The sequence below is a fragment of the Oncorhynchus mykiss genome, chromosome 16 (assembly GCF_013265735.2).
Source record: "Oncorhynchus mykiss isolate Arlee chromosome 16, USDA_OmykA_1.1, whole genome shotgun sequence".
In the NCBI taxonomy this organism is placed as follows: Eukaryota; Metazoa; Chordata; class Actinopteri; order Salmoniformes; family Salmonidae; genus Oncorhynchus; species Oncorhynchus mykiss.
The window spans coordinates 22477494-22495838 of NC_048580.1; the positions used below are offsets into that span (position 1 = coordinate 22477494).

Sequence of the window (18345 nt, forward strand, 5' to 3'; positions counted from 1 at the left end):
GAAAATGAATGTTGATATGTGATACCCCTGTCTGTTAGGTTTATGTACTCGGGTTTGAATATTTCTGTTTTTTTGTAATTGTTATGCTCATAATAAAAACACTTTTTTTTTAAAATGAGTCATTGTAGTATCTATCTGGGGTGTATTCATTGCATCTTGCAACGGAAACCGTTTGCCATTTAAGAACCAAACGGAATTAAACTTCAAACTGAACGAAACGGGAATGGACATACCTTAATTTGTCCAATAGGAACTTGTTTTCGTTGCAAAATGGTTTCTGTTGCAAACGTTTTGCAACACAATCGGTGTAATTAATTCACCCTGGGCTCCATATCCAGCTAAAACAATGTATGTAAAATAATATAGCCAATCCAGTAACCTGACATTTTCAGACGTTAACATCCACTGTATAGGTTTGTATTCACATGTTTTATATAACTTGTCACTAGTTGTTTTGCAAATTGACCATCAGGAGGCAGGATTTGGTTTCAACGAGAGACTTCAAGTGTAACACAACTCGTTTTCCTAATTTAATATACAAATACAATCATCCATCTTGAAAATTAACCTCATGGATGCTTTAAAATAATTGTATTTTTAATGTTCTCATCTTGATCCATTTTCGAGCATAGATCATTGTAATGGGGACGGAACCATTTATAGTAATTTGTTTCTTTGGGAAGATTATTGAGTGAGCGCAAACAGGATATTGCTGTCATCTGTCAACAAAGCAGAAACTTATCTTTAGATGTTTTAGTCTATTCAAATCAACTCTGGAGGAGGCAATTATTTTGCTCGAACTCTATTTAGTTATTATGGTCATTTCATGCTCATGGGCTGTATATTTTCTGTTCGTTTCTAAACCTGTAATTGGGCAAACTTAAGATTGTTTCAAATTAAGAGAAGCAGCTAGCTAGCCTTTCTAGCCAGTCTATGTTCATGTCACATTCAGAAGTGAAATGGTAAGTATTACTTTTAATATAGTGAATATTATTGGTAGCTAAACAAAGCTGTCTTCAATGTTGTCCAACTTGTTTTAATCCCCACCCAGAATTGTGGGTTTTCTTGACATCATTCATCGCTAGCTACCTGAAGTTTGTCGCACGGCGAAATGGACTTTTCCAAATTTCTGGACGATGATTTCGACGTGAAGGACTGGGTGAATGGGGCCTTCAAGATGCAGAAGGATGTGCCTGGGAAGGCAGATGCACACGCGGCAACGCTGGTCATGAAACTGCAGTTGTTCATCCAGGAAGTCAACAATGCAATAGAGGGTAACTAAGCTTTGGGACAACATCGGGAATCTATTGGTTGGACTCCCTGAGTTGTGAACGATCTGGTGGGTGGCGACGAATAACCATACCACAATGTAGCCGATTCACCCCCCCCCCCCCCCCCCCCCCCCCCCAACAAAGTGAAACGTGTCCCTCGCTATCAAATAGACGTCTGATTCCAACTTTTGTCTGAACCGCACCATATCCCGATGTTGTCCCAAAGCTAGGGTAACTGTGACATACTGTCAATTTTGTGTCTCAAGTCATGCTATTTTATTGCTGCCTGTTCCCCGAAACTACCAAGAAACATAAGTGTTCCAGGTTCAGTTAACTGAACTGGAAGAACCAAGAGTCATAGGCTACAGTAACCCAATAATTGTCCAAGGACCTTGTTATTTTCAGAGGAAGACTGGCTCTGGCAGCCAAAACAGCCAAATATTCAATTTAAACAAGAGTCAATTCTTAATTGTGATACAGGTTTAGAAACGTAAAGCCCTTTAATTTCATGTCACATCAAAATAATTCTACACTTACTGTACACTGTTTTTACTGTACACGGTTTTAACAGACTTCATTGCAGCTGATCATTTGCAACACGTTCTGGTGGCTTTCTTCCATTACACACAGGTGTTCGGCGCATGCTAGATCGCTAATTAGAACAGAACTCTGTCTTCCGTAAACACGTGCCGTAATCTGGAGATATGCACAAACGTTTTTGACTCATGCCATACGCTGCTGCTACTGTTTGTCTAACCTGTTGCCTAGTTACTTTATTCATAGTTATGTACATATCTGCCTCGATGACCTCGTACCCCTGCACATTGACTCGGTACTGGTACCCCGTGTATCAAGCCAAGCTATTTTTACTCCTTGTGTATTGATTATTATTTTCTATTATTTCTCTATTTTCTGTCTCTGCATTGTTGGGAAGGGCCCGTAAGTAAGCATTTCACTGTTAGCCTACACCTGTTGTTTACGAAGCATGATTTGATGTCTCCTGCTTCTCTGACCATTGACGTACACGAAGGGAAACATTTGAATTGTATTTCTCCTTGTTCAGAGAGCAGTAACCAGGCCCTGCAGAACATGCCCCGAGTGCTGCGGGACGTGGAGGCCCTGAAGCAGGAAGCGTCATTCCTGAAGGAGCAGATGGTCCTTGTCAAAGAGGACATCAGGAAATTTGAGCAGGACACTGTTCAGTCCATGCAGGTATGGGAGCCATTTGCGTTATAAACGCACATCAGACGGATACCTCATCGAAATTGACTTGCGACTAAGCAAAAACACACACACACACACCATTCAAATATGCAGCACAGTCAGTACATGTAGATACGTCGACATACACACAGTCACATAATACAATATAGTACTATGGTCAGGATATTGTCCTATTCAAATAGGATAACAAGCTCCCAGTGTGGCAAATGCAGTTGAAGTCGGAAGTTTACATACACCTTAGCCAAATACATTTAAACTCAGTTTTTCACAATTACTGTCTTAGGTCAGTTTGGATCAACACTTTATTTGAAGAATGTGAAATGTCAGAATAATAGTAGAGACAAATGATTTATTTCATCTTTTATTTCTTTCATCACATTTTCAGTGGGTCAGAAGTTTACATACACTCAATTAGCATTTGGTAGCATTGCCTTTTAAATTGTTTAAATTGAGTCAAACATTTCGGGTAGCCTTCCACAAGCTTCCCACAATAAGTTGGGTGAATTTTGGCCCATTTCTCCTGACAGAGCTGGTGTAACTGAGTCAGGTTTGTAGGCCTCCTTGCTCGCACACACTTTTTCAGTTCTGCCCACACTTTTTTTATAGGATTGAGGTCAGGGTTTTTTGATGGCCACTCCAATACCTTGACTTTGTTGTCCTTTTTGCCACAACTTTGGAAGTATGCTTGGGGTCATTGTCCGTTTGGAAGACCCATTTGCGACGAAGCTTTAACTTCCTGACTGATGTCTTGAGATGTTGCTTCAATATATCCACATCATTTTCCTGCTTCGTGATGCCATCTATTTTGTGAAGTGCAACAGTCCCCCCTGCAGAAAAGCACCCCAACAACATGATGCTGCCACCCCCCTGCTTCACAGTTGGGATGGTGTTCTTTGGCTTGCAAGCCTCCCCCTTTTTCCTCCAAACATAACGATGGTCATTAATGCCAAACAGTTCTATTTTTGTATCATCAGACCAGAGGACATTTCTATGTCGATATAGGACTTGTTTTACTGTGGATATAGATAATTTTGTACCTGTTTCCTCCAGCATCCTCACAAGGTCCTTTGCTGTTGTTCTGGGATTGATTTGCACTTTACGCACCAAAGTACATTCATCTCTAGGACACAGAACGCATCTCCTTCCTAAGCGGTATGATGGCTGCGTGGTCCCATGGTGATTATACTTGCGTACTATTGTTTGTACAGATGAACGTGGCGGCAGGGTAGCCTAGTGGTTAGAGCGTTGGACTAGTAACCGGAAGGTTGCGAGTTCAAACCCCCGAGCTGACAAGGTACAAATCTGTCGTTCTGCCCCTGAACAGGCAGTTAACCCACTGTTCCCAGGCCGTCATTGAAAATAAGAATTTGTTCTTAACTGACTTGCCTGGTTAAATAAAGGTAAAATAAAAAAAAATAAAAAAATAAAACCTTCAGGCGTTTGGAAATTGCTCCCAAGGATGAACCAGACTTTTCATTTTCTGAGGTCTTGGCTGATTTCTTTAGATTTTCCCATGATGTCAAGCAAAGAGGCACTGAGTTTGAAGGTAGGCCTTGAAATACATCTACAGGTACACCTCCAATTGACTCAAATTATGTCAATTAGCCGATCAGAAGCTTCTAAAGCCATTACATAATTTTCTGGAATTTTCCAAGCTGTTTAAAGGCACAATCAGCTTAGTGTATGTAAACTTCTGACACTGAAATTGTGATACAGTGAAATAACCTGTCTGTAAACAATTGTTGGAAGAATTACTTGTCACGCACAAAGTAGATGTCCTAACCGACTTGCCAAAACTATAGTTTGTTAACAATAGATTTGTGGAGTGGTTGAAAAACGAGTTTCAATGACTCTAACCTAAGTGTGTGTAAACTTCCGACTTCCAACTGTATGTGTTGTCAGTTATACAGCACTAAGTCTTTGGCGTGTGGATTCTGTGTTGCAGGTCTTGGTGGAGCTCGATCAGGTCAAGTCTCGGATGCACCTAGCCTCCGATGCACTACAGGAGGCAGACAAATGGAGCACGCTCAGTGCAGACATCGAGGAGACCTTCAAGACACAGGTGGCGTCAAACTACCTCTAAAACCCTGCTCCACTCCAGAGATATGTAATATCTCTCTGCACTGATTTAAGGATTCAGTGACTTGATATTTTAGGTGGCACGGGTGACCAAGTATAAGAGCGTTGAAGCATGAGGCTCAACTTCTCTGCTGTTTTGGTGCCCTGGCTACCACGCTGTGAATAGTGTGAAGTGAACCTGTGCACATGCGCAGATACTGTGAGAGAGAGAGTCTTGCATCTCGCTCATCTCAATATCTGCGATGCTGCATCGCGACAGTGTCATTCTGCTGAGTCGACTTGTAACAAGTGACCAACCCCTCAAAGGCAGAAGACATCCCACGTTAACGGGAACACACAAGCTCTAGTCATTTTCATTTTTGACTTGACCAAACATCGATTTCCATTTAACCGGAACTTTCTGCCACTACCTCGTTCCCCCAGGACATGGCTGTAATCTCTTCTAAACTGACCGCCATGCAGAACAGCCTGGCTATGCTGGTGGACACACCAGACTACTCTGAGAAATGTGTGCACCTGGAGGCTCTGAAGAACAGGCTGGAGGCCTTGGCCAGCCCCCAGATAGTAGCCACCTTCAACTCCATGTCTGTAGGTAAGAGATGGTCTGCAAATAACTTCTGATTGGGTTGAGATGGAATGCTCAATCCGTATTAGTTTAGTCCGGTCTTTCTGAAACCTGATTCTGACTAGGCTTATGGTTTTCTTTTCTTCTGCAGACCAAGCCAAGCTCTTTGTGAAAGTCTTCACAGAGATCGACCGAATGCCACAGCTTCTTGCCTACTACTACAAGTGTCATAAGGTATGTGTTACATTTTCACTGATTTTAATTTAGCGTAATTTAGAGTAATTGCTTACGTGGTTTTGTAGGTAGGTGTTTTCCAATTGTTGACTTGAATTCTCCTGTGTGTGTCTGTGTGTGTGTTTCCAGGGTCAGCTGGTGAGTGTGTGGCAGGACCTGTCTCAGAGTGAGCTGAGTCTAAATCAGCAGCTGGCTGAGTTCTACGACACCTTGCTCTCCACCTGGCACTCCCAGCTACAGTGGAGCAGCCAGGTATATATACACACACACACACACACACACACACACAGTCTAGTGCTTTTTAAACTTTTTCAGTGGGATCCCATTTCTTTCAGCAGAATTTCTGGCAAAATTCTTCAAATAAATTTAGATTTATACTTTTCTCATCACAATTAAAATAACCAATAAATACTTAGTTTTACTCAATAAAATGTGTATCTTTCTCATTATCTTTCAAAGAAGTTTGTATATTGTCCCGTACAATGATCTGTAATTCACCCCAATTATGTATTTCATTATGTGAAAAACTGTCTAAACACTGCAATTCCCACTCGACCCCGACTTTGAGTACCACTGCTCTGTATCATACCATAAAACACACGCTCCATCGTAACATAACACACACAACTAAGTATCCTTCCCACACTGTATCAGACAGCAACGCATACTCTCGGTTTGGGCTGCCCAAGTAATTCAATTCACATCGAAATTGCAATATTGACATTTGCAGTGTCCATATCTCAAGAGATCCATACCGTATGCAATATTTTAAAACGCCACTCGGCCGCGTCAGTTTTTAAAATGTACTTTGTTTGTCATCTCTCTTCTCTTGCGTCTGCTTTCCACAAGCCTTGCCCCATGTCACTCAAAGCAGCGCGGCTCCGCCTCCTCACTGTTCGATCCACTATAAGTTTGCATGCAGTTCCCGTCATGCAGTCCACAGATTGTTCCAAACACAAACGATGCTGCTTTCCACTTTGCTTCTTAATATAAGTATCTATATGATTCCAACCGTTCACCCAAGTGTTTTGATTTATATCACAATGTTTGATAAAAAAAAAAAGCTATTATATTTTTTTCACCCATATCATGCAGCCCTGCTCTAGGCATCCTTACTCACACTACCATACATTTACACACCATGACTTACACTAATAGACTGTACAATAAAAAAATATATATATTCTTGCTGTAAAAAAAACATGTCCGCAGAGGGTCCACAATCTTCCATCTACAACTTGTCATCTCCAACCTAACCCCATGTCCCCATATGACTGTATATGAATCGATCTACCTTCCACCACCAGGTGTTTAAGAACCCATACGAGGTGGTGACAGTGCTGCTGATCCAGACCCTGGGGGCCATGGTGCCCTCCATCCCTGTGTGTCTGAGCACGGCCATGGAGCGCGCCCCCCAGGAGCAGCGGCTGGACACCCTGCTGGAGCTCCACCACACCGCTGCCACCTTCGGCAGGAGCCTGGCGCAGGCCATGTTGCCTCACCTGGGTCTGTTCGCCTGCTACTGCGTCTATGTATTTATTTATTTATAGGCCTATCATTTGCACGTTATTCGACAAGTCTGTCAGTGCTGAGGTGTAAAATAGTTGTTGATTTTGCTAAACAGTTTATTTTCATCCGCAGTCCCTTGTTAGTCAGCAGTGAGATTGATAATATAGATTATAAGATTGTAATGATATCAGCCCTGCGTCAAAATACTTGAAAGGTGGCCTTGATTTTGCTTGGAGTTTGCACTTTTGGGACTATTCCATAGGAACATAATTATAGTAGGTAAACTGAAGTATTTGAAAGATCTGCTCATGACATGTTTATGGTAATCTTGATAGTGATGCTAATTAATTGTTTTGATATATATATATAACGCTGAATCCTAACTTGAGCTCCACTCAGGTAATTCAAACTTTTCCTTAGGGTTGACATCTGAGTGTTTTTTTTGTGGGGTGGAGAGTTCAGCGCTCACAAGGTAGACTTATGTTATGGTTGTACCTCTCAGGCGAGAACAACCTGCTGAAGGTGAATGAGCTGGTCAGTGCCCTGTACGACCCCTACAAACCCTACCAGCTGCAGTATGGAGACCTGGAGGAGTCCCACCTCCTCATTCAGATCAGCGCCGTGCCCCTGGTGAGGCACATTTACATTTTAGTCATCTAAGAGACTTACAGGAGCAATTAGGGTAAAGTGCCTTGCTCAACTAGTCGGCTCGGGGATTCGAATCGGCGACCTTTTGATTACTGGCCCAATGCTCCTATCTGCTAGGATACCACCGCACACACACAAACACACAAACCAAACCTTATTCAATAGTAATTTATTTTTTTGGGGGGGAGGCGAGTGGAAAGGACCTTGTGACCATTGACCGTGTACCTCTTGCCTTCTCTCTTCATTGTACGTTTTCTTCTCTCTCCCGCTCCTCTTTCTCTGTCCCTCCCTCTTTCTCTCTCTCCTTATTCCCCTCCTTCTGTCAGGAGCGTGGTGAGGTGATAGACTGTGTAGAGGAGCTGAGTCACTCAGTGGGGAAGCTGTTTGGCCTGGCCGGTGCTGCTGTTGACCGCTGTGTCAAACTGACTGACGGCCTGGCCTTGTGTGGCCTCCTCAAGGCCCTCAAAGCCCTCTTCGCTAAGTAATTATACACGACTATACACTTTTTATTTAATTTTTTTATCATTTTTTGGGAGGTGGAATGTTAAAGCTTTTCAGTGTAAACTTAAACAGCATGTAGAAAAGATAATAGAGCTATACAGTATATTTTCTTTTAAATAAGATCATCTTTGAGAACTAACAATCAGCATTCCAAAAATGTCATTGCATGGGGCCTCAATTGATTTTGTTATGTTTGAGTCACTCAGATTGCATAAGAACATGGCATAAGCCATGGTAAAATGTGTAGAATTGTATTAAATTAGCTTTAAAACACAACAGTTTTGTCTCTGCGGCCAAGAGGACACCCACTACTCCCCCAACCCTAATTATGACACCACTGCTGAAAAAAAATCCTGACAGTTCATACACATACTACACAGTACATGCACATTTCAATATTTGTTTGAATATTCTGGTTGACTTTTGTCCATTGCTCTCACATATATGTGTCTTGGCCAATTTTTCTACAGGTATGTGTCAGACTTCTCCACTACTCTGCAGTCAGTCAGGAAGAAGTGCAGGTTGGAGGACATGCCCAGTGCTGCGGTGTTCCAAGAGGATTGGACTGCCTTCCAGAACTCGGTCAGGTGGGTTTTGTTAATGTCACAGGGCCCAGTGTCTTATTGTACACTACATTACCAAAAGTAAGTGAACACCTGCTCGTCCAACATCTCATTCCAAAATCATGGGAATTAATATGGATTTGGTGCCCTCTTTGCTGCTATAACAGCCTCCATTCTTCTGGGAAGGCTTTCCACTAGATGTTGGAACATTGCTGCGGGTACTTTCCATTCAGCCACAAGAGCATTAGTGAGGTTGGGCACTGATGCCTGGCTCGCAGTTGGCGTTCCCATTCCATTTAATTCATCCCAAAAGTGTTCGATGGGGTTGAGGTCAGTGCTCTGTGCAGGCTAGTCAAGTTCTTCCTCCCCTATCTCGACAAACCATTTCTGTATGGACTTCGCTTTGTGCACGGGGGGCATTGTCATGCTGAAACAGGAAAGGGCCTTCCCCAAACTGTTGCCACAAAGTCTAGATTGTCATTGTATGTTGTAGTGTTAAGATTTAACTTCACTGGAGCTAAAGGGCCTAGCCCAAACCATGAAAAACAGGCCCATACCATTATTCCTCCTCCACCAAACTTAACAGTTGGCACTATGCATTCGGGCAAACATGGTTCTCCTGGCATCCTCCAAACCCAGATTCATCACTCCAGAGAACGCGTTTCCACTGCTCCAGAGTCCAATGGCGGCGAGCTTTACACCACTTCATCCGTCGACTTGGCATTGCACATGGTGATCTTAGGCTTGTGTACGGCTGCTCGTCCATGGAAACCCATTTCATGAAGCTCCCGACGAACAGTTCTGGTGCTGACGTTGCTTCTAGAGGCAGTTGGGAACTCTGTAGGGAGTGTTGCAACCAAGAACAGACTATTTTTGCGAGCTGCGTGCTTCAGCACTTGGCGGTCCCTTTCTGTTTTCTGTGAGCTTGTGTGGCCATTCTACTGCCAATGTTTGTCTATGGAGATTGCATGGCTGTGTGCTCGATTTTATACATTTGTCAACAACGGCTGTGACTGAAATGGCCAAATCCACTAATTAGGAGTGTCTACATGCTTTTGTATATATAGTGTGTTAGAAAGCCCCATATTTCTGCTACCACTCTGTCAGCAGAGCTGACTTTAAGTGTCAGGTTTTACACCCCGATTTGCGTAGGGAGTGACGTATCACATTTTGTGCCCTATCTAGACAAAGAATCGATTGAATTTGCCTCTGAGCAACGGTGCCCAGCCTGCCAGATGGCATGTTAAAGGCAGATTGACGTTTATTGTCGTGAATCTTGCTCTGGAGGCAGAATTGAGCTATTTCTGCTATATGGGCCAGATGCAAAGTCACCATTTTTGGTCTTCATTTAAGGTGAGGGTGAGGCATTAGGGTTAGCAGTGTGGTTAAGGTTTAGGTCTAAAATCAGATTTTATGACTTTTTGGCTGTGCCAGCTAGTGACCACTCTGCAGAGCTGCCTCCAGGGCAAGGTTCATGACAATAAATGCCATATTAAAGGGGACAATCTAGGGACTCCATCAATTGTGGTTTCGTCTCGCTGTGATATTCTGAGCCAGATTGGGAGCTCTCAAAATGAATAAATGCGAAATAATTTTGTAGAATTGAAACACGACCACTTTCTCTTGGTCACAGAGGGACGAAATGACTTAATGCGCAAAGCTGAAGTTGTAACGAGTCTGTACACATTCGAATGGTGTTTCTGCTTCGCTAAGAGGACGCTTGGTAGAACATGCTGTGCCGTCAGTTATATGAAATGGATCCAAACTTGTACTGTCACTAAATATGATCATATTTATTTTACAGTTCGTTATAAGGTTGAATATTTTAGTAAATTGTTTATGATTTGATTGTTACTATATTTAGAAAGCGTTTCAGTAATTACAAGCCCTATTTCCCCCACTTTTATTGAATAGGACAAAAGTCTGATATTGTTTTTATTGTAATATTTGTACTATATACTTGAGCCTGTGTCCTCAAAAGTCAGTACACCTCAGCAATTGTATACATTTTTTTTTTTTACCAGAAAGGTCAGTTCCAGACCTTTCGAGAACTATGCAGCATTACTAGATATTGTTTATGGTAATATCATGAAAAATAATAACTTTTGGGTCTATTTAGGCAGAAATCTTCATTTTTTTTATTTCCCCCATAACGTTTAACCAGGCCAATGCAGCACAGCTCGGCCAGTCATGGCCCGGTAGTATGAAAAGAGTAATTGTGCATGAACTGTCTGTTATTTTTGCTACCCCGTGTATCCTCTGCATTGCAGGATCATTGCCACCTGTGGGGAGTTGCTGAGACAGTGTGGAGCCTATGAGCTGCAGCTGTCAAACAAGTAAGACCAATGTCATCGCTCTAGCCGAGTTCCAAATCAACCCCCAGACCCTACTCCCTAGCTACCTGACTCCCCTACTTATATCCCTTCATACTTCCCCCGTTCTCTTGCCATGACCTATAGATACATTTTATTTAAGTATGTTTTATTTCAAAGTGCATGGGCCTCAACACACTTTATGATCCTATAGGATCCTTGCCACGGCGGGGAAGTACCTGTCTGAGTCGTACAGCCCTAGGAGCCTGGCGGGCATCCAGGAAGCCAGCTCCACAGAGAGGAAGGCAAGCGGCAGGAACCCCTGGCAGGAGTATAACTACCTGCAGAGGGGCAACATGTCAGAGTACAACAGCCTGATGGGGCTGCTCTACTCCCTCAAGGTATGGATGTTCATACGGGGGGGGGGGTGACTTGGCACTGTTAACTTTCATTTGGGTTTAAGGTTTTTAGCTTGGGTGTGATGTTACAGTAGTTGTTGGCTAGGATGGTAATGTAGCCTATAAATGGTCAAATGTCCCATTTTGAACTATTTTCAGAGTGAAAATACAGAGAGTCTTGTGATCTACGACCTATGTCATTTTTGCTTCAATAAAGGCTTGTAAAAGCAATTAAGTAAGTGTCACTATGTTTTCAGGGAGTTAGGTATGTTGTGAGGTCTGACATGTTCAAGTTGCCGTTGTTTTGTAGGAGAAGGGGACAGGTAACTCCAGTCTTCTGGCTGAGCCCCGAGTGGCTCTGACCCGTCTCAACCAGCAGGCCAACCAGCTGGCCTTCGACTCGGTCTTCCTGCAGATCAAACATCAACTCTGCTTGGTCTCCAAAATGGAGGTCTGTGTGTGTGTGTGTGTGTGCAGTCAGTGACTCTAGTTTCTGTATGTAAATGTAATGCTTACATATGTTCCGTCTTGTACCACGGCTGTTATCAGAGCCGAGACGCAGGAGGTTTTGGAGAGAGCTATGCTGAAGACCTGCCTACCTTCAGCTTGTCCCCACAGGAGTACATCACCAATGTATGTCTGGCCTAACTATGGGCACAACATCTACAGGTTATATAATTCAAGTCGTAGATTCTAGTGTTATTGTATGTGTATTATGTAATATAACCTGTCCTTGCAAGCTGTCTTTTGGAAAAATGTTTTAGTGCTGGTTTTTCTGCTGTAAATGTTCACCGTTAGTGTTACTATAGTACTATGAATGTTCCGGTTCCGTCAGGTTGTGTTGAGGTGGCTTACTGCCTGTGGTTTCTCCTTGAAAGATAGGACAGTACATCATGTCTCTGCCGCTCCACTTGGAGCCCTTTGTGACGCAAGAAGACCCGGCGCTGGAGTTGGCCCTGCACGCAGGAAAACTGCCTTTCCCTCCTGAGCAAGGTGACCCCCCCCTCTCTTTCATTCGGTCTATCCCTCCATCTGTCTCTCTTCTCTTCCCTCCTTTTAGATGTTTGCCTCTCTTGTCTGGTACCCGTCTCCCTTGTTCTTTTGCTCCTCATCTCTCTTCAGGTTTTCCACCTTTTTCCTCTCTTCCCCAGTCCTCTTCTATCTCCCCATACCTCTCCCCTCTCTTCTCAGTCTTCCCCCCCACTTTACCTATTGCCCTAAACTTCCGGTCTCTTCTTTCTTTCTTTTTCTCCTTGCACACTCCATCTCTCCTCCAGTCTCCCTCTCGTTCGTCGTAATTTCAATAGCTGCCCTTGCCATTTTCTGTGTGTGACTGACCATGCCTCATGTTTGTCTGATGTTGTTTCAACCTCAGGTGATGACCTTCCGGAGCTGGACAACACAGCAGACTACTGGCTGGGCTCCATCGCCAGGGCGACCATGCAAACGTACTGTGACGCCATCCTGCTCATCCCAGAGCTCACGGCCCACTCCACCAAACAGCTGGCCACCGACATCGGTACTGTACCTCTGTCAATGACCCCCAAAATATTAGGGATGTAACGATTCAGCGATAAGCATCGGTCCCCGGTTCAAATGTTGAAGATACGAGTGCGTCGCTCTGCGCGAGCCCAAACCGCTCCGACGTTCAAATGTTACAAATTGCCGGTTCACTAATGTTTTTTTTTAATCGTATTGTTTTATTTCCGAAAATACCTCATCTGTTGTGACTGACTTGATGTGTCCTCTCCTTCAGTTCAGTAGCCTGTCGAACTTTTGTGACTAACTGCATATGACTGTCAAATAACAACTGTGCGCCCAGCTGGGAGATACAGCTGCTGGTGCCAACGAGAGGTCGGCCTATCCCTGTTCTAATAGGATATTTGTACATCTGTGCGGCACTTTCAGCATTCAGAGGCCTGTAAAATGGCTCTCGCAATGTCAAATTATAGGCTTTATTAGTTGAGTGACAACCAATGTAATTTGCTGGCTCATTGTTACCAAATGTGCTGTAGAAAATGGTGTTTTACCGGAGTTGTGTAGCCTACCAGAGTGGATGCAACTCACATCCAACTGCTGATTTAAGGTTTTCAATCATTCAGATTTTATTTAGATTGTTCAGGTTCACCATAAGAAATAGTTTTGGTAGTTTTGCTTTAAACAGTCAATGTTTTTGGTAATTTTTTACATAAACAGGGTTATTTTGTAAGGGCAGCAATCATTTTTGCGAGAATGCAAGGTTGCATTCAATGGTCCCCTCCTGTACTCCCTGTTCACCCACGACTGCATGGCCAGGCACGACTCCAACACCATCATTAAGTTTGCAGACGACACAACAGTGGTAGGCCTGATCACCGACAATGACGAGACAGCCTATAGGGAGGAGGTCAGAGACCTGGCCGGGTGATGCCAGAATAACAACCTATCGCTCAACGTAATCAAGACTAAGGAGATGATTTTGGACAGCAGAAAAAGGAGGACCGAGCACGCCCCCATTCTCATTGACGGGGCTGTAGTGGAGCAGGTTGAGAGCTTTAAGTTCCTTGGCGTCCACAGCAACAACAAACTAGAATGGTCCAAACACACCAAGACAGTCGTGAAGAGGTCACGACAAAGCCTATTCCCCCTCAGGAAACAAAAAAGATTTGGCATGGGTCCTGAGATCCTCAAAAGATTCTACAGCTGCAACATCGAGAGCATCCTGACATGTTGCATCACTACCCGATACGGCAATTGCTCGGCTTCCGACCGCAAGGCACTACAGAGGGTAGTGCGCACGGCCCAGTACATCACTGGGGCAAAGCTGCCTGCCATCCAGGACCTCTACACCAGGCGGTGTCAGAGGAAGGCCCTAAAAGCTGTCAAAGACCCCAACCACCCCAGTCATAGACTGTTCTCTCTACTACCACATGGCAAGTGGTACCGGAGTGCCAAGTCTAGGACAAAAAGGATTCTCAACAGTTTTTACCTCCAGGCCATAAGACTCCTGAACAGGTAATCAAATGGCTACTCTGACTATCTGCATTGTGTATGGTATTGGGGCCCATGTATTTAGAGTCATATTGAATCGTTCATGAAATATTTGTTAGATAGCTCTAGATGAATTTTGTACATAGAGCCAACGTGGTTATGAGTACTGAATGTCATTGCTTCCTGGATGCTGTATGATCGTCTGGAGTTGGTTGTTTAGTAAAAAAAATAAAAATCAAACTACAGACTCGTTTTACATTTTCAGATAAAAAAATTAAAAAAACCAAGAAGCAATGCGTACTTACACACACGTTGTAATTAAAAAGTTATATGTAACTGCATTGATGTTGATAGTAATAGAGCATCATCAAGTATGTGTTGTCAAATGCCTACTTGCCAAAGCATCAATAGTGTATCATTAAGCTTGGCAGGTACTCTACATCTATTTGTAATTAATATCGGAAACCCAGAACTAAAATGTTGACGCTCGATTAACTTCAGGGGTTGATGTGAACTTGACTTGCAAAGTATCCCCCCTCCCTCCCTTAATTGGAAACTCTACAAGTTTCAGGCAAGTCTATTGGCCAAATGTCCATTTCTGAAATTTGAAATCTGTGAGCACCTGCAAAATTGTAATTTGTCCAAATGTTCAGTGGTGAAAAATCAGCGTATCCGAACAGAGTTCCTCGTTAGTCGTTGCATCCCAAAGACTGTTGACAGACGCAACGATACAATTTATGTTAAGTGCGTCTATCCACAAGAGATGAATTGGTAATAATATAGTAATAATCTAATTGTATCGGTCACATACACATATTTAGCAGATGTTATTGGGGGTGTAGCGAAACGCTTGTGTTCCTAGCTCCAACAGTGCAGTAGTATCTAACAATTCACATGAATCTAAAGTAAAATAATGGAATTAAGAAATATATAAATATTAGGACACGCAATGTCGGACTGACAATGACTAAAATACAGTATATATATATATATATATATATATATATATATGAAATTAGTAAAGCAGTATGTAAACATTATTAAAGTGATAAGTGATTCTATGTACAGTGCCTTGCGAAAGTATTCGGCCCCCTTGAACTTTGCGACCTTTTGCCACATTTCAGGCTTCAAACATGAAGATATAAAACTGTATTTTTTTGTGAAGAATCAACAACAAGTGGGACACAATCATGAAGTGGAACGACATTTATTGGATATTTCAAACTTTTTTAACAAATCAAAAACTGAAAAACTGCATCCTGAGGTTGAAGAGGTGCTGTTGCGCCTTCCTCCGCACACTGTCTGTGGGTGGACCATTTCAGATCGACAGTGATGTGTACGCCGAGGAACTTGAAGCTTTTCACCTTCTCCACTGCGGTCCCGTCAATGTGGATAGGGGTGTGCTCCCTCTGCTGTTTCCTGGAGTCCACGATCAGCTCCTTCGTTTTGTTGACGTTGAGAGAGAGGTTATTTTCCTGGCACCACTCCTCCAGGGCCCTCACCTCCTCCCTCTAGGCTGTCTCGTCATTGTTGGTAATCAGGCCTACTACTGTTGTGTTGTCTGCAAACTTCATGATTGAGTTGGAGGCCTGCGTTGCCACGCAGTCATGGGTGACCAGGGAGTACAGGAGGGGGGCTGAGTACCCACACTTGTGGGGCCCGTGTTGAAGATCAGTGAAGTGGAAGTGTTGTTTCCTACCTTCACCACCTGGGGGCTGCCTGTCAGGAAGTTCAGGAACCATTTGCACAATGCAGAGTTCAGACCCAGGGCCCCAACTTTAATGATGAGCTTGGAGGGTACTATGCTGTTGAATACTGAGCTATAGTCAATGAACAGCAGTCTTACATAGATATTCCTCTTGTCCAGATGGGATAGAGCAGTGTGATGGCGATTTCATCATCTGTGGATCTATTGCGGTGGTATGCAAATTGAAGTGGGTCTAGGGTGTTAGGTAAGGTGGATGTGATATGATCCTTAACGACTGTAGCCTCTCAAATCACTTCATGATGACAGAAGTGAGTGCTACGGTGGCCTCCCTAGTGGCGCAGTGGCCTAAGGCAGTGCTAGCTGTGCCACTAGAGATCCTGGGTTCGAGTCCAGGCTCTGTCGCAGACGGCCGCGACCGGGAGACCCATCGGGCGGCGCACAATTGGGCCAGCATCGTCTGGGTTAGGGGAGGGTTTGGCCGGCAGGAATGTCCTTGTCCCATCGGGCACTAGCAACTTCTGAGGCGGTCTGGGCGCAGTGCACGCTGACACGGTCGCCAGGTGTACGGTGTTTCCTCCGACACATTGGTGTGGCTGGCTTCCGGGTTAAGTGGGCATTGTGTCAAGAAGCAGTGGGTACAGGAACAATGGTGGACATCTTGAAGCAAGTGGGGACAGCAGACTGGGATAGGGGGATATTGAATATGTCCGTAAACACTCCAGCCAGCTGGTCTGCGGATGCTCTGAGGACATGGCTAGGGATGCCACCTGCAGCCTTGCGAGGGTTAACACGCCGGCCAGGGACAACAATACAGTCCTTGGGAGCGGGCCGTGTCGGTGGCACTGTGTTATCCTCAAAGCGGGCGAAGAAGGTGTTTTTAGCTTGTCCGGGAGCAAAACATCTGTGTCTGCGATGTGGCTGGTTTTTCCCTTTTGTAATCCGTGTTTGTCTGTAGACCCTGCCACATACTATATTATGTCCATACTATGTTTTCAGTTACTATGTTTTCAGTTAGTGCCACACAGTGTTTGTTGATCTTCAACATCTGTCTCCTAACTCCCCACAGACTATCTGAGCAACGTTATGGACGCTTTGGGCCTGCAGCCCTCCAGGACACTTCAGCAGATAGTGACCCTGCTGAGGGCCAAGCCAGAGGAGTACAGACAGACGGCCAAACTGCTGCCCCGCAGACTGGTGTCCACCATCGCTGCCCTGAGAGGGCTGGACCACTGACCACGGTCACACTCTAAACCGGTAACGGACTATGGACAAAAAAAGAAGCTCTTTTGCTAACTCTGGCACATTGCCACTTAAATGTTGATGAATGTACACTGTCTCTGTCACAACGTTAAAAGTATAGGGCCCAGTTTTTTTTTTTCTCGTCCCAACACAAATACATTGTCTTTCACCTCCTGTGTTGATCAGCCTGATTTCAAATGTGTTTACACTTGACCCAAAAACAAATCCAGTCTTAAAATGTAGAGAAATAAATATCAAATTACACATTTTTTTATACGCGTTGTAAATATGGAAGTATGTCATGTAAAAAATGATGATCCTACTCAAATCGCTTGTTCCTCACTGTTTTTCTTCTCTATAGATTTGATCACTACAATCTGGAGTCTGGGCCCCTGGTATGACGGAGAACTGAGAAGTATCCATTTGGGGATATTCCCATCATGCAACATCTTCAAATCAAACATTGTAACTGCTTTGGCATCATACTATTGGCAATTCTGTTAGTGTAAAAAAAAAAAAAATGGTTTTCTATTATGTTACATGTTTGTTCATTTACACTTATATTGGGGTAAATCCAGGTAGAATTGGTTTTGCTTATTTGTAATGTACTGGAATCTATCCACTAATTTAATAAACATGTGGCCTTGTTGTCTTCAAGTCTTTGATAATGAAATTAATTGAAGATTCAAGTTCAATGTCTGATTAACTGAGGATGCTGTTGCCACAGCAAGGGTAGTATTGTTCACATAGGCTATGTTTAACAGTATGAAGGTTCATCTCAGAAAATAATTCATGAACATACTGTAATGCTAAGGTTGGCAACAGGCCAAAGCTAAAATCTAGACTAAAATCTCCAGGAATTCAACTGATTTGTTTAATTTAGGAAATATGTTCCCAAGTATTCCCACAGGCAAAAAAAAGATGTGATCATGTCTGAAATTGTTATTTTGAAATACAATCTGTTTTGGAGCTTAGTTGTGGTCAATTTGCAGTGTACAAATGATTAGAATTATGTTTCCGCCCTGACCATCCGTCGGACAAAAATCGTCCTGAATCTAGTTGCCTACCCCTGGCCTGCCGTAAAACCGTTGCAGGATAGACTAACTGTAGTGAGGATCTGAATT

General features: G+C 43.5%; 1 protein-coding gene across 1 annotated transcript; it reads left to right on the forward strand.

Moving 5' to 3' along the window:
- The first annotated feature begins 672 nt into the window (after nt 1-672).
- On the forward strand, nt 673-17881 carry LOC110491641 (conserved oligomeric Golgi complex subunit 7). Its single transcript, XM_021565237.2, has 19 exons — nt 673-962; nt 1052-1274; nt 2335-2483; nt 4441-4557; nt 4998-5166; nt 5291-5373; nt 5503-5625; nt 6681-6879; nt 7385-7512; nt 7857-8011; nt 8502-8618; nt 10865-10930; nt 11121-11307; nt 11615-11755; nt 11854-11937; nt 12183-12297; nt 12680-12823; nt 17049-17236; nt 17583-17881. Exons 2-18 carry the CDS (start codon nt 1112-1114, stop codon nt 17213-17215), a joined length of 2307 nt encoding a protein of 768 aa, XP_021420912.1. The 5' UTR covers nt 673-962; nt 1052-1111; the 3' UTR covers nt 17216-17236; nt 17583-17881.
- Nucleotides 17882-18345: the final 464 nt, after the last annotated feature.